Source organism: Protobothrops mucrosquamatus, unplaced genomic scaffold (assembly GCF_001527695.2).
Source record: "Protobothrops mucrosquamatus isolate PMUCROS unplaced genomic scaffold, P.Mucros_1.0 scaffold59, whole genome shotgun sequence".
Classification (NCBI taxonomy): Eukaryota; Metazoa; Chordata; class Lepidosauria; order Squamata; family Viperidae; genus Protobothrops; species Protobothrops mucrosquamatus.
Window position 1 is genome coordinate 1811350 of NW_015386438.1, and position 17417 is coordinate 1828766.

Below are 17417 nucleotides of genomic sequence, written 5' to 3' on the forward strand. Positions count from 1 at the left end.
ATAAGAATACTCTAATTGTTCAAAAGAAAAAAAATAGGGTTACGAAATGAAAACATATTTTTCTTGTTATTTTTCTTAGGCCAAGATATTTTAACCAAATGCAGCCATTCAATAAAGGCTTACATCCCCCCTTTTCCTTAGACCTCCTTAGAACTGGTGTCTTTTAATAATTGTATCTACACCTTTCCTAGTGATTCTGGGCTAGAAGAGTGTATTTTAATATCATTTATACAAGCATGAATGACTGCTGCATTCACATTGATGGTGTGATTATGTGTGATATTGGAATACCAAATGCTCACTGATCTAACTTATCTAAAGTACAAAGATTGAGAAGCAAGTGATAATTGCTAATGAAACATAATAAACTGAATTGTTAATAAATGACCAAAGACCTTACAGTTTCCTATTTTTGCTGCAAGCTGACTATCCTTCTGGAAAAAAGTATCTTTGACATCATTTCAATATAACTGAAGCAGAAATATGGATATACTTAAGACCTTCTAAGAAGCTTCATCTATAAACATAGGGCTCAAGGTTTGGTCTGCAAATGCAAAATAATTATGGGATTTGGACCCAAACCTCAGTGACTGCAGCCGGATATAAACAGAGGACCTTAGAGATTGGCCATGCCACCCTTTTTGAAGCCCTTTTCCTGCCTTGTGCTGTGCACAGGTAGATATGGTGTCAATTGTGCAAACAAGTGGGGAGATCCAATGGCAAAAATTACAGGTCTAAATCTCCATTGCTAAGCAAAGCAGTGGTTAAGGGAATCATGCCTGATTCTCCCCATGGATGTTGCCTGTGAAAAGCTGCAAATAGTGATTATGCAACACCCAAAACACTACAACCATCTTAAAACCACTCAGAGTCACCTCGAACCACAAGATAAGAGGCATATACATTTAATAAATAATAACAACAACAATAAACACATGCTGGTTGCCAAGCACCTGAATTTTGATCACATGATCATGGGGATGCTGCATTGCTCCTAAGTATGAGGAACAGTTGTAAGTCACTTTTTTCATTGCCATTATAACTTCCATCTCTGAATAATGGTTGTAAGTCAAGGACTACATTGATGCAAATTGATTTCCCCATGGGAGCCAGTTTGCAGCAATTGTTAAAGGCATTAGATTAGAAGCTGGGGGACTGAGTTCTAGTCCTGCCTTTGGCATGAAAACTAGCTAGGTGACTTTGAGCCGGTCATTCTCTGTCAGCCATAGGAAAACCAATGGAAAACAAATACTAAAAACATTGCCAAGAAAAATGCCTGGACTTATCCATATAGTAACCAGGAGAGAAGACTGACTTTAAGATGTGCATGTACACAAATAAACACACACAACCACTGGTGTTTTTCATTTATAACTGACTGGGAGTTCATTATTTATCTTCAAAAGAGATAAAAGCTATTTTAGCATCAGCACAGTGGTGGGATTCAGCCAGTTCGCACCAGTTCTGCAGAACCAGCAGCTATTTTTTTGTTGCCCAGGCCCAGAATGGACTTCTGGAAGCGGCATCCACACAGAGAACCGGTTGTTCACATATTTGAATCCCACCACTGTATCAGCATTCTGTTTTTCAAGTGCCCCTGAGTCACAGAGCTAGGAATTCTCATTACTGAGTTTTGACAATTAAAGCCAGACCTTTGTGTACTGTAGCTGTTGTGGCCTAAGAAGGGTACACTATGGGAAGAAGGAGGTTCTGGTGTAATATAAAAGATATAGAGAGCAGGCAAAATATAAATGCATTTGTAATCTCTTAAGAAGATCTGAAGCTACTTCTTTGCAATATTTTCTCTTTTTTCCCCATATTTTCATTCTTTTTCCTATTTTATTCCTAAAATCTCTATAATTTAAAATGTCTGCTGCTACTCTACAAAACTAACATAAACCAAACATTTAAAAGATAGGTATACATTGTTGGTTCATTTATTTTAATTTGTCTTATTTGTTGCTTGTTGTTCTTTATTCATCTGTTTTTATTTATTTTTCCTTATTGTGGATGCACCATCAGGGAATGTACCTGGGTGGATTTATGCTCTGAATTGGTGAATTTATGTGATTAAATTTTTTTTGTCTTCTGATACAAATGAACATTACTTCAAAACAAAGCCTTTAAAAATAATTTTATTGCTTTTAAAATAACAGAGAATATTATCCCCTGAAAATGTCAGCTTTTTGTTGTATAGTTACATTTATATAGTTCACTACTTTCAACCAAACCTAATAAGTGTAGCACATTATATGACATATGTTTTATGGAAGCACCGTCCTTCTTATATCACTAACAGGATGCTGTTCTGATAATCCTTTTCAGTAAAGGCATAATGAAGTTCAATACATTCTGAATATTATTATTTTTTTGTTATAGAAGTCATAGTTTAAGGTCTATTGACACTCTTGCTATAGCAGTTAAGACTCTCTCCCATTGTAATATTCCTTCAAAACAAAGTTGACTTCCACACTAAGTTGGAAAGCCCTGTCCTGAATAGAGCCCCTTTTCTTCAAAATCACTGAATCCAACCAACAACAACAACAACAGCAATAATAATAATAATAATAATAAAGTTGGAAGGGACCTTGGAGGTCATTGAGTCCAAGCCCCTGCTAAGGCAGGAAACCCTACACCATTTCGGACAAATGGCTGTCCAGTCTCTTCTTAAAAACTTCCAGTGTTGGAGCATTCACAGCTTCTAGAGGCAGATTGTTCCATTGGTTAATTGTTCTAACTGTCAGGAAGTTTCTCCTTAGTTCTAGGTTGCTTCTCTCCTTGATTAGTTTCCATCCGTTGCTTTTTGTCCTGCCTTCAGGCACTTTGGAGAATAGCTTGACTCCCTCTTCTTTGTGGCAGCCCCTGAGATATTAGAACACTGCTATCATATCCCCCCTCGTTCTTCTCTTCATTAAACTAGACATACCCAATTCAAGCAATCGTTCCTTATATGTTTTAGCCTTCAGTCCCCTAATATGATTACTTGTGTTCATAATACCTTAAGTTTAGGCTACAATGATATGGGTATTGTAAATCTGGGATAGATTGCAAAATGAGATTAAAGATTAGTTTATACTAATAGTATTAGAGCAAACAGTAGTGTTTTTTTCTCAATCATTAAGCTCATTGTCAATATATTAGTTAAAATCTATATCATTTTCCCCATTTTAAGTATATAGGATCTGAAATAAGCACTGTTAAATCCAGTTGATCTTTACTTGTAAATAGTTGCACAAAAAATAAGACTTCACTAAGCAAATGGGATTGAGCCAGTTGACATACTTGCCATTATTTTCTTGTCTCTTTTCTTACAACCCAAAATAAACAAGCATCACCAGTCAATAGATATTACTGAAAAGACGAAGGGAACAGATGTATAAAATAGATGAAACAATCAGCAGAATACTAATGCAATTGTTTGGAGCAGGAGCTGTCTATCAAATAATTGGAGTTTACTTTCAGAAGTACATCCTCAGATTCTACATTTTTAAGTCACACATTCATGCTTTTCTAGGCTTCTCTAAGATGTGAAATCTTATGCAAAAAATGTTACAGAACTCAGTAGAAAATCTTGGAATATTTTGTTATATGCACACACAGACACACACAAAGAGAGAGAGAGAGAGAGAGAGAGAGAGAGAGAGAGAGAGAATTTAACTGAATAGGAATCATTATTGGTTTTAGTTTTAGTTTTGGGTTTTTTTGCAGGCAACTTAAGAATGGCAGTTATTCATATATCATTAAGTTGTTTGCAAAAAACAAAAACTGAAACCAGTAATGATTCCTGTTCACTTAAATGAAAATATCCACTCTTTTCTTTTCCCTAGGTTAGCTCTCAGACCATCGCAAAAGGTAAATTAGAGTTGAAAGAAAATTGATTAATCATGATGATTGACTCATTCATTTACAGCAGATTAACGCCTGGATTTTTAATCAGCTGTTAATTGCAGTAAAAGGACATGAAATGCTTTGGGGCGCTCTTGGAAAAAGCAAACAGCACACTACCTTCAGGTAATCATTTTTTTGAGCTGGTTGGCAATCTTTGTGGTGGAATAACAATTCCACACCCAATGAGCAGGGAAAACCAATGGCTAAATAGAAACATGTATTTAGCAGCAATTATTGGATCTGTCCTATAGGAAAAGGTATCAGCAGTGGAATTATTATTTCTAAATGATTAAAAATGATTAGTATTTCTAAACACGTGCATGGAACAATGTGTTCATTTCTCTTGTATGCTTTGGTCTCATAAGGTTACATTTTGCGTTTTTTGCACACACACAAAGGGATTTTGTTCACTCTATGATTTTTTTTAAAATGCTGACTAGTCACTTCTTGACAAACGTACTAATTTTATTACTGCATCCAGTTTTGGTCACCACAATGTAAAAAAGATGTTGAGACTCTAGAAAGAGTACAGAGGAGAGCAACAAAGATGATTAGGGGACTGGAGGCTAAAACATATAAGGAACGGTTGCTGGAATTGGGTATGTCTAGTTTAATGAAGAGAAGGACGAGGGGGGACATGATAGCAGTGTTCCAATATCTCAGGGGCTGCCACAAAGAAGAGGGAATCAAGATATTTTCCAAAGTGCCTGAAGGCAGGACAAGAAGCAACGGATGGAAACTAACCAAGGAGAGAAGCAATCTAGAACTAAGGAGAAACTTCCTGACAGTTAGAACAATTAATCAGTGGAACAACCTGCCTCCAGAAGCGGTGAATGTTCCAACACTGGAAGTTTTTAAGAAGAGACTGGACAACCATTTGTCTGAAATGCTATAGGGTTTCCTGCCTGAGGAGGGAGTTGGAATAGATGACCTCCAAGGTCCCTTCCAACTTTTTTATTATTATTATTATTATTATTATTATTATTATTATTATTATTATTATTATTATTATTATTATTATTATTATTATTATTATTATTATTATTATTATTACCTTTATTTTCTTGCGTGTGAACTGTTTCTTTTATGCTTTGATGAAAGAGAAGGGCTTTTATGTGTCCCTACATTTTTTGAAGAGTTCTAGAGAGAATAACTCATATACTGCACACCAATGGTCAGCAGCCATAACAATCCTTCTCAACACTGAGTTCTACATTTTGATGGAAATTACTGAAAAAATGAATATTTGTATTTATTTACAGGTAGTCCTGGAGCTGCATCAATACTTGAGTCTGGCAGTTACAGTCCTAGGTGATCATAAGGTGATCATGATGTGACTGGACCCAATTTTACGGCCTTTTTCACCTCTGTCATTGAGGAGGCTCTGCTTTTGGGTAGTTTTTGCCTGAAACCATAAGTAAACACTTATTTCCAGCAAAAATGTTGTAAAATGCTGAGTGCTGCAAATGGTTATAAATGGTTATAAATGTGGGCCAGTTGCCAAGCACCCCAAATGCAGTCACGTGACTATAAAGGAGGTGATGTGGGGACTTCAAAAGCAGATTTGGGGGGGATCTGTAGTAACTTCAAACAGTTGCTAAGTAATAGGTCATAAGTCAAGGACAACTGGTACAGAACTTTGGTAGTGAATATAATAATAAGAAATATCCAAGCAAACATTCTTCTGGTATGAGAAATCCCATCTCATGGGATTAATAATAAAACAACACAGGTTTATAATTTGCTAATTACCCAAAATGAAATAATTAACATGGATTTCAGTGCAGAGACTGGTGTGTAGCTCCTTGTTTGTGTTTTGGAATTAAAGCATCACCAGTTTTTGCTTTTCTACAACCCTGGTTTAAGTTGAGGGAACCATTTCCCCTGATAAATTGATATGTAATATTTACCAGTATGGTCCCAGTTCAGTTATGATGGCATCATTTTTCAACCCAGATAAAAAAAATCCTTAGCATAAAGAAGTTAATGGGAAATAGGTGCCCAGAGTAGTTGCAGGATTGAGGATGGTGGAAATGGATTTTTATTTTTATTTTTTTGCTAATTTCTATCCAAGATATTTGGCTTATTTCCAGACTAAATAAAAGAACCCCTCTGTATGGTGAAAAGCAGTGTCAGGATGGAAGATAGACCTTTTGAACCATAAGCATAACAGAGTGAGATAAAAAGTAGTTTGTGCAGACAACGTTCTGTTGTGGGCCTCCATCTTGCTTTCCCTGACACATGGATTTGCTTAACATTCTTTCTTTTTTCTCCCCCACATGCCTTCAAATCTGCTGCGGTGTCTACATTCTGTCAAACAGGAGTTTATCTATGGAAAGTTCCAACCTTCGAATAGATCAAAAATAATATTGCATACAATTTTAGGATGGTGCTGCAGAGAGATGCAGAAAGATGAAAGTTCAAAGTATTTAGGAGCCTTATATATTCCTTTTTCTTCCTTGTTACATTCCCCTTCAGGATACAGCCAAAATCTGTGCCTTAACCACACACATCATGCCTTGCATTCCAGTCCTTATTTAGTTTGGCTGCTAAACAAGAAACAGAAGCCTGCAGAAACACCTAAGGAAGTTAACCATGATCTTTTTCAATCAGGGCCTCCCTGCGCCAAAAACTTCCAGGGCACCCCCATCCCAAAAAGCAAAAATAAAGAAACAGAGTCAATTCTGGATAACTCTGTGAGACATTGTGAAGTCAAAGCTCAATCAAATAGCCAAAATGAGGATGTGTAAGTTCTTTAGAACTCTACACCAGGTAAGATATAGCAAAATTTTTTAAAAAATTACAATATGAGAGAATGGGGAGCAGAAGACTAGAAATGAGTTGGGTGTGAGTTGAGTGTCACCTAAATAAATATAAATAAAAAAGGCTATGTTTCAGTCTAAGGATGAAAACTATCAGCCAGATGCATTAGTCAACCCTGATGTCAAAGTCAAGTAGCATCTAACATTCAAAGATAAAGAATAATGACCCGATCTCTTCTGTCTCCCAGATTTACACATATAGACATTCATGCACTTTTGAAAAATAAAGCCAACCTGATTTTTTGGAGAAAAAATATATTGGTTCCTGGCCTGGCAGAAATCAGAAATGAATAACAGCACATTCTTCCATCGCAAAACCATATTGTCTCAAGACAAACCGTTCATCTGAATAATTTAACCCACCAAAAATTAAATGCAAATAAAATGATTTTGCTCACGTGGCAAATCAATACTCCACTTGCTCAAAGCAAGTGTGTTTCCCATTGGTGGGAAAAACACAAGTATGCCTAAATTTATTTTGCAACTGAGTGAGATGAAATTTGAAGAAATAATATATAATTCTGAGAGGATTATTACTGTCTGATTTCTGAAAAAAAGAAGTGCAGGGGGTTTGGAATTAGATTGCTTAAATTCCATTGTTGTTTTAAGTAGTAATGTATCTGTAATTTTGCTCACATGAATCAAATTGGGTGATTTTTGGCAAGCTTGTCTTGGCCCTCTTGCAAGGAAGAATGCTACTAAGTTTCATAGGGGTATGGTGATTTTTTAAAAAATAAGATGAAAAAAATGTCTTTCGAAATTGTAAAAAGAAGGATTAATTAATTCTCCATTTAGCTGTTTAGTGAGAAATGTTATTTGTGTGGGTGGGCGTATATGTTTGTTTTCTGGATAAAGTTAAAGGCCATTTATTAAAAAAAGACAATTATTTAAATAAATGTTCTGAGAAAGTTCCCTTTAGCTCTGTCATTGTTTTCCTATAGCCATTTGCAACAATCCATTAAGTTACACTGGGGCATTTACCATCCTTTTTAATATAATCTTATTTATTGTGGAAAAAAGAATGTGCAGAATGCAGGATCTATTTCCCTGTTATTATAAAGTAGCTTTTGTCCACTTATAGCCCTTTCCTCTCCTATTTCCTCTGTCCTGACACACAAAACGGAAACAATTCTGTGATTTCTTAAAATTTGGGGGTGCTTTTACAATTCCTGGAAAATTGAAAACTATCCTCCATTTGATTGGGATTGCTTCATTCAGAAGCCAGGTTGCTTAATAAAGTTACAATTTGGTTTGAAACTGTCCCTTTGATTTTAAGATTTAGCTAAATAGGGTAACGTTCCTATTTATATACACTAACCAATTTGTGGGATTGTTTTGCGGGCATACGAGCACTGCTTTCACAAATGCAGTTTCACCTGCAAATTCGCCCATCACTTCTGCAGCCTGGCTCCAAATGGGTTGCAGCCCAGCAATGGGCCATGGAATGGGGGTTGGGGACCCCTGATCTAGCAGATGTGTTCTGGTCTTTTTGGTTTTTTTTTCTTAATTTTTTATTTGACTTTTTTGAATAGTGTGTAAATATGGTTTATCTCTATGTGTCTACTGATGGCTGATTTGTCTGAATGTCAAACTTTCAGGAATTGCCTAGCCATTTATTTCATTTAGTTTGGTTTGGTTTAGGATGCTCATAGTTTCCCAGTTGAAACTATGCTTAAGACTGTCTATATGTTGTGAAATTAAGTATCTTTCATCATATTTTCTGACTGCTAATTGGTGTTCATGGTTGCTGTCTGCTAGTCATCTGCCTGATTGGCCTGCATAGTGGATATTACAGGCTTTTGCAAGATTTACAATATATAAATAGATGACATACAACTCATTACTTAGGAACATATTTTTCAGTGAGGATAAATGAAAATATACTTAAAGCACAAATATAGTAAGCGTTATTTCAAAATATATTTTAAATACAGTATTTAAATATGTAAATATTTAAAATACACATTTCACATATACATATGTCCAGCCATTTATCTACCATTTCCTTATATTTAATTAAATCAAGGAGTAGGGGAGGAAAAGGGGGAAGAGGAGGAAGATGAGGAGGAGGAGGAGGAAGAGGAAGAGGAGGAGAATTATATTGTGACTTGTGTCTACCTCATCAGACTTACAGATTACTGAATCAACCCAACTTTAACATTAGTCTTATTTACCACTGGACTTATCAGTTGTCATTCTCTCCTGAGGACAGCACTGGGACATCTCCATCACTCAATGCAGTGGAATGATATTTACAGTCACAAGTTAGAATAATAGAATAACAGAGTTGGAAGGGACCTTGGAGATCTTCCAGTCCAACCCCCTGCTCAAGCAGGAGAGCCTATACCATTTCAGACAAATGGCTGTCCAAACTCTTATAAAAAGCCTCCAGTAATGGAGCACCCACAATTTCTGAAGGCAAGCCATTCCACTGGTTTATTGTTCTCACTGTCAGAAAATTTCTCTCTAGTTCTAGGTTGCTTCTTTCCTTGATTAGTTTCCATCCATTGCTTCTTGTCTTGCCTCCTGGTGATTTGGAAAATAGGTTGACCTCCCTCTTCTTTGTGGCAACCCCTGAAATATTGGAACCCTGCTATCACGTTACCCCTAGTCCTTCTTTTTCACTAGACTAGACATTCCCAAATTAGACATACCCAATTCTGCAAACCTTCTTCATGTTTCCAGCCCTCTAATCATCTCTCTTGCTCTTATTTGCACTATTTCCAGAATCTCTTGCCTACGGCTTCTTTCCCCAATGCAGAGTCTTGCAGATGTGTTAAAGTTTATCAATAGCTGTACTGCTTGAAATATACAGATTTCCATATAGCAGTGTATTTTCTGCTGCTATTCTAGAGAAGTCAAGTTAGCTTCCTAAGCTATGAATTTTATAAGGATATAGAATACACTTCATCACTTCTTTTGTGTCAGTTTCTCCAATGATGGAGAGTCCAATACTTATTAAGGACACTTGTTCCATTATTCAAAAGTTTGTGCCATTTTATCTTTTAATGTCCAGATGAAATCTATTCCATTGTACTTTAAATCTATTTCTTCTCATCTTTTGGAACAATTATGTCCTTAGTATCACATGCCAGCTTCTCACAAGCTGCCAGTTATTATGTCTCTGAAGGCTAAACTAATTTAGCCAATGCTTCCAACTGTTTTTCAGAAGCTTTTCTTTCCAGACACTTATAATCTTAATTGCTCTCCTATGAACATAAGCCACTTTGTCAACATCCTTCCTACAATATGGTGCCCAGAATTAGACATAATATTCTAGATATGTAACCAATGTAGAATAGAAAAGAACAAGGACTCATCTATTTTAGCATCATGCTTCTGTTGGTACAACATAGGTTGATATTTGCTTTTTGGGAGCTTCATCTTATCATTGATTCACGTGTAGTATGATCTACCAAGACATCTATATCCTTTTCATATATAGTATTGCCCAATTTGGTTCACTTTATGTATATTCATGTTTTGATTTTTTTCCCACCTAAATGTATTGCTTCACATTTGTTGAATTGAGGTTCTGCTGGTTTCCAGCAAGTTCATGCTGAATCTTGACACTGTCTGTTAAAAGTTTACTATTCCCCATCCCATCTCTGTGAATTGAAAATCTGATAAATAACATTTTTACTCCTTCATTTGAATTATTTATAAATTAAATAGCAGCATACAACCTAGAACAGACCATAAGATACTCTATTCAAAGCTTTCCTCAAGCTTGATGGGGAATTATTATGGATGTATATTTCTTGAGTTCTATCATAATTCTTAGCAAGCCTGGTCACTCTGGCCCATATTTATGAGAAGCATGATTTAGCACATGTGAAAGAGAACTCATATCTTATGGGGGCATTCTCAGTCATGTCTCCCCTGAATATTATTACCTCAGTGAATCATTTCACCCTGCTTTATGAAAGAAACACACATTCCTACCAACATGTGTCCTTCTCCATTTTGCTCCAACAATCTTGGTGAAACAAATAGCAGTCTAATGTTTTTCTGAATGCTGTTCTTGGGCTTCTAGTGGCACTTTCCATTGATTAAATGAAACTATTAAATGAAGAGCAGACTACTTCCACTGTACTCTGTTAATTCTTCATCTGCATGACCCATCACCTGAACTAACCATCAGCTGTTAGGGCAGAACAATTACTCCATTAAAAATTCTGTAATGAGGCTTTGATATGGTAGCATGCAATGGTTCCACAGGATGTACAGTTATCTCTTGGGTCACTGATTTGTTAACTACAGTTTCATTTTGGTGTGTACATGCCAGAACATTAATCAGCTTTAATGGCTCCAATGGAAGCATATTAATTAATTGCAGCACCATTAATAACTCCCTGATTATGTATTTACCTAACCTGGGCTGTAGCACATATTTTAGAAATTCTTTAATTAGATTTTCTATTAATAGTGGCTCCAAGAATATGCAAAAAGGAAGAAGGAGAAGGAGAAGGAGAAGGAGAAGGAGAAGGAGAAGGAGAAGAAGAAGAAGAAGAAGAAGAAGAAGAAGAAGAAGAAGAAGAAGAAGAAGAAGAAGAAGAAGAAGAAGAAGAAGAAGAAGAAGAAGAAGAAGAAGAAGAAGAAGAAGAAGAAGAAGAAGAAGAAGAAGAGGAAGAAGAAGAAGAAGAAGAAGAAAGTTAAATCGCTCTTAGAATTCAAATAGACAGGCACCTGCCACATAACACCCTGGACTTAACAGCTGCCTGGATAGTGGCTGTTGACAGTACCTGGAAACAGCAGAATAGAAGGGAAAAAACTGGAGAAGATTACAAAATGCAAAAACCTACAAATCAAAATAGAATGACTGTGACAAAGGCAAGCAAGGGTAGTACCAATAGTAATTTGGATGCACTCCCAAAACAACTGGAGCACCACTTGAATACCATCGGCATTGACAAATTCACCATCAGTCAATTGCAAAAGGCAGCTTTACTAGGAACAGCTTCATCCTGCGACGATATCTGTAACACCATCAGACATCCACATCTGCCTATCCCAGGTTCTTGGGAAGGACTCAATACATGGACAAAAATGCCAAACCCAGTCTAAACATTTGGCTGACCGTGCGATGATTAATAACAACAACAACAACAGCAACAACAACAATAATAACAACAGTAACAACAACAACAACAACAACAGTAATAGTAATGGCTTCTTTTACAGCAGGGGTCTTCAAACCTGGCCCTTTTAGGACTTGTGGACTTCAACTCCCAGAATTCCTCAGCTATGCATGCTGGCTGAGGAATTCTGGGAGTTGAAGTCCATAAGTCCTAAAAGGACCAAGTTTGAAGACCCCTGTTTTACAGGAAGGACACAAAATATCTGTGTCCCTTTCTGTTAACATATTAAGTTTTTTTTCCCCTGTTGGGCAAAGATTTTATCATCCTGTCTTTTTAATTTCAGGGGGACATTGGATTCAGAGGGCAACCTGGAATGCCAGGGCCTGCAGGAAAAGCGGTAGGTTTTCTTTTTATATTGCATTTTTCCCCCAAAGAGCCCATATTATATCCAAAACATGACATAGCAGTATTCCAATATTTGAGGGGCTGTCACAAAGAAGAGGGAATCAAGCTATTCTCCAAAGCACTTGAAGGCAGGACAAGAAGCAACGGATGGAAACTAACCAAGGAAAGAAGCAACCTGGAACTAAGGAGAAACTTCCTGATAGTGAGAACAATTAATCAGTGCAATGATTTGCCTCCAGAAGTTGTGGGTGTCCAAAACTGGAGGTTTTTAATTGGGCAACCGTTTGTCTGCAATGGTAGAGCACCACAAACTACATAGTTCAGCTCTGAGTTCCAGATATTCTTCTTCTCTTGGAATCTCCTCCAAATACTAAGATGGAAAGACCCCATTTTTTCTCCATCTACGTTGCTTTGAGTGGGGGGGGGCACCGATTAAGATTCAGCACTCTTAAGAGTACAATATTGTTTTACTTCAGTGTAAATCAGAGCTTGACCAGTACTAGAGGGAGTACTGATGTGTAATGGATTCTGTTTAACCATTTCAGGGGCCCCGCGGTGATAGGGGCCATCAAGGTTTCCGAGGGCCAAAAGGTGATGTGGTAAGCATAATGAAATTCCTACTTTCCATATGTATGTTGTTGTGGTGGTTTAAAGTGGTCTGAGTTGTGTGCCTAACAAGCACCTAACCTCTACTCGCTTTAGAGATAAGCAATGTTATGCAGAAGGCAAAAAAGAAGTACTCCCAGAAATTAGCAGTGCAAGAGAAGAAAAAGAAAAAATATAATTCAAACCAATTTATCTTAAAATTCAGTTTACACCAGGGTTAGGCAACTTTGGCTCTTTTATGACTCGTGGACTTCAACTCCCAGAATTCCTGAGCCAGCATGGTTCAGCTTGGAAACCTCTCCCTTTTCCCTCAGAATGGCTGGCTCAGGAATTCTGGGAGTTGAAGTCCACATGTCATAAAAGAGCCAAGGTTGCCTACCCCTGGTTTACACTAAAGATAGTCCCCGACTTACAGCCATTTGTTTAATGACCATTCAAAGTTACAACAGCGCTGAAAAAAAGTGACATGCCCATTTTTCATACTTAATGAACGCCATAACATCCCCATGATCACGTGATCAAAATTCAGACGCTTGGCAACTGATTCATATTTATGACGGTTGCCGTGTCCCAAGGTCATGTGAATCCCCTTTTGCGACCTTCTGATAAGCTGAGTCAATGGGGAAGCCATTAACTGAAATGATTCACTTAACAACTGTGGCAAGGAAGGTCATAAAACGGGGCAAATTCACTTAGCAGCTGTCTTGCTTAGCGAGAGAAATTTTGGGCTCAGTTGCGGTCGTAAGTCGAGGACTATCTGTATTCACTGCCTTTGCTAAAGGACTTGATAGGTCTTCCTTGGTTGTGATTGATGTTTTCTAGAAAATTCTCTTGTTTTCTTTTTCTAGGGGCCACCAGGTTCAAACGGAGCTCCCGGGAGTGTTGGCCCTCGAGGAGAACCTGTAAGCCATTTTTATGCCAAGTTCCTTCAAACAACATGCGGGTTGAGTTAAAAAAATGCCTCACTTAGCAATGCCTCACTTGGGCTTGATTGAGGTCGTAAGTCGAGGACTACCTCTTATACTTATATCCTGCCCACCTTTCAGCGACTCTGGACTATTTACAATTTAAGTTTAATGTAGTATGTTGTATGAAGTTACCTATATAGCTAAACAGCAATAGCAGTTAGACTTATATACCGCTTTAGAGAGTGCTTTACAGCCCTCTCTAAGCAGTTTACAGAGCCAGCATATTTGCCCTTTCTTTCTGTGCAAGGAATTAAGTCTCCCATTAGCTGTGCTCATACAAATCTTTTACTTATTATTCTCATTTATATAGTCCACCCATCTCAAATACTGTATATGACTCCAGGCGGATCACAAAGAATTAAGAAATAACGTAAGAACACCAAAACAATGCAATAATCGAAGAACACTAAAAACCATCCAACAAAATTTATAGCTGAGGGTTCATCAACTGCCAGGGGTCAACAGCCAGGCACGCTGGCTGAGGAATTCTGGGAGTTGAAGTCCACAAGTCATAAAAGGGCCAAGTTTGAAGACCTCTGATCAACCGCAATCATCAATGCAGCCATTCCTTAACATAAGCCAGTTTTTCTCAACCTGGGCAAATTTAAGATAGGTGGACTTTACATCCCAGAATTCTTCAGCCAGCAACCTGAAGCCCACTTTAAGATGGGTGCACTTCAACTCCCAGAATTCCTCAGCCAGGCACAGATAGACAATTATTTATTCATTCATGTTCCATCCATAAATCATTCTTTCTGCCTGTTCATCCTGTTTCCCTGTTTCAGGGCATTCCTGGGAAAGACGGAAGTGATGGAGCACATGGACTGGACGGTGAGAAGGTTCGTAGTCCCCGTTAAAAGTCTTCAAGTTCTTACTTATAAAGGAGGATATTTGTAGCTCAGGATTTATAGGAGGGGTCTTTGATGCTCTCTGGGCTTGGTTGTTTTTGGACAGCCATTTGTCTGAAATGGTATGGGGGTTTTCTACTTGAGCAGGGGGTTGGATTGGAAGATCTCCAAGGTCCCTTTCAACTCTGTTATTCTGTTATATGTTTCATTACCCAACTAGGTAACATCATCAGGACTAGAAGGGAGTGAGGTTTGCAGGGAGGGGGGAGGAGGAAGAGGACGACTGTGGGAATAATAATAATAATAATAATAATAATAATAATAATAATAATAATAATAATAATAATAATAATAATAATAATAATAGTAATAAGCGCCTTGGGTGCAATCCCAAAACAACTGGAGCACGTCTTGAACACCATTGGCATTGACAAATTCGCCATTAGTCAATTGCAAAAGGCGGCCTTACTAGGAACTGCTTCCATCCTGCGACGATATCTGTAATACCATCAAACATCTACACCTGCCAATAATAATAATAATAATAATAATAATAATAATAATAATAATAATAATAATAATAAAGTTGGAAGGGACCATGCAGGTCATCTAGTCCAACCCCCCCGCTCAGGCAGGAAATCTGATGGTGGTCTCTGAGCTTAGTGGTTTTCTTGCAGATGTTTCAGTGCCCAACTAGGTAACATCATCAGTGCTAGAAGGGAGAGGGATTTACCAAGAGGAGGAGGAGGAGGAGGAGGAGGAAGAGGAGGAGGAGGAGGACTGTGGGGTTCTTGGTGGTCTCTGACCTTGGTTTTTTCTTGCAGATGTTTCATTACCCAACTAGGTAACATTATCAGTGCTAGACGAGAGTGGGATTTACAAGGAGGACGAGGAGGAGGAGGACGAGGAGGAGGACGAGGAGGACGAGGACGAGGATGAGGAGGACGAGGACGAGGACGAGGACTGGGGGATCCTTGATGCTCTCTGAGTTAATCAAGGAACTGAAAGAGCAAACCACTAATATATAAACAGAGAGCACATCCCACTCCCTTCTAGCACTGATAATGCTATCTAGTTGGGTAATGAAACATTGTAAGGAAACAACCCAGATCAGAGAGCATCAAGGATCCTTCAATTCTTATTTACCATTACTGGTTCCAACCAACAATCCTTCCACTTTGTGTTTGGATCTTAGATTTAGTCATTCCCCCCACCCACCCATCCTTTTGTTAAAGCTCACGATAAAAATAAATGGAAGGATGTGTTGATGTGACATGATTTTTCCCAAGTGAGCTTAAAATGCAAGCATTAATTCTTGAACCCAGATTTGGTTATACTTGTATGCTTGTGTGCTTGTCTACGAATACAAATCGTCAGAGCAAGTAATTGAAAACGGGGGCATTTTAAAATAAATAAGACTGCAATTTTCCATGTTCACTTACCCATCATAGATACACAAGACTATTTATTTATGAAATGCATTGAGTTCTGTGGTTTGTGAACCTGGTTAAAAAAAATGTTTTTGTAATGGATCAGAAGAGTGCGCCCTGTTGTTGACAGAACGTTTACAAAAAAAGACCTTTAAAATTCACTGGAGCCAGCAATACTTTACTCTGACTTTAATGAGGGGGGGGAAAGTGTTTTGCAGTTTTCTCATTTTTCAATGTTTCATTTCATTACATTTTTCATTTGTTAAACTCCCATTTGGTTTGTGTTGATGTGTATACAAAACCCAAGCAGTCTTCTGCAGCTTGTAAATGTCGTGTTTTGGAATCAGACGAGAAGGGATTTGAGAAGACTTTCCTATGTGTGCAATTACAATGTTTTTTTGTAAAAAAAGAGGAGAAAGGCATCCAATAATTGCCTTTTTCTAATCTTAGAGGCATCAACCTTCAGGCACTTGCCTTGCTCCAAACCTCAAATCTATAATAATAATAATAATAATAATAATAATAATAATAATAATAATAATAATAATAATAATAATAATAATAATAATAATAATAATAAAGTTGGAAGGGATCTTTGAGGTCATCTAGTCCAACCCCCTGTTCAGGCAGGAAACCCTATACCATTTCGGACAAATTCTAACTTTCAAAAGTAGTTCTCTATTTTACAAATAGTTTCAAATATCATAGAAATCCAGGTAGTCCTTGACTTACAACTATTTGTTTAGCAACCATTCAAACTTACAACAGCACTGAAAAAAGGGACTTACAATCAGTCCTCACAGTTACAACCATCACAGTGTCCTCGTGGTCATGTGATCAAAATTCAGGCGCTTGGCACCCAGCGTGTATGTATAACGCTTGAAACATCCCGGGGGGGTCATGTGATCAACATCACCATGTGACCTTCCCAGCCGGCTTCCGACGAGCAAAGTCAACGGGAGAAGCTGGGTTTGCTTAACCGTCACATGATTCCCTTAAGGACTGCAGTGACTCACTTAACCATGGTACAAATGTTATCAGTTAGCCGTGGATCACTTAATGACTGCCTTGCATAGCAATGGATATTCTGGTGCCAATTGTGACAGTAAATTGAGGACTACGTGTAGTCATAATCAAGAATTAGTCAACCTGGGCACCTTCATGCTTTCTTGCACAGGAGTGTGAGGAAGGAAGGAAGGAAGGAAGGAAGGAAGGAAGGAAGGAAGGAAGGAAGGAAGGAAGGAAGGAAGGAGATGGGAGGGAGGAAGAAGGGAGATGGGAGAGAGGGAGGAAGGGAGGAAATGGGAGGGAGGGAGGAAGGAAGGAGATGAGAAGGAGGGAGGAAGGAAGGAGATGGGAGGGAGGGAGG

General features: G+C 37.9%; 1 protein-coding gene across 1 annotated transcript in view; it reads left to right on the top strand.

Moving 5' to 3' along the window:
• Positions 1 to 6624: 6624 nt before the first annotated feature.
• The window catches only part of LOC107283950 (collagen alpha-3(IX) chain-like), a gene marked incomplete at its 3' end in the record, with an annotated part of 16453 nt that continues 5660 nt past the window's right edge, over positions 6625 to 17417 (top strand). Inside the window, exons 1-5 of the mRNA XM_015811938.1 lie at positions 6625 to 6660; positions 12135 to 12188; positions 12742 to 12795; positions 13651 to 13704; positions 14556 to 14609. Coding sequence (XP_015667424.1) covers positions 6625 to 6660; positions 12135 to 12188; positions 12742 to 12795; positions 13651 to 13704; positions 14556 to 14609 — 252 coding nt within the window. The remainder of the gene's footprint in view (positions 6661 to 12134; positions 12189 to 12741; positions 12796 to 13650; positions 13705 to 14555; positions 14610 to 17417) is intronic.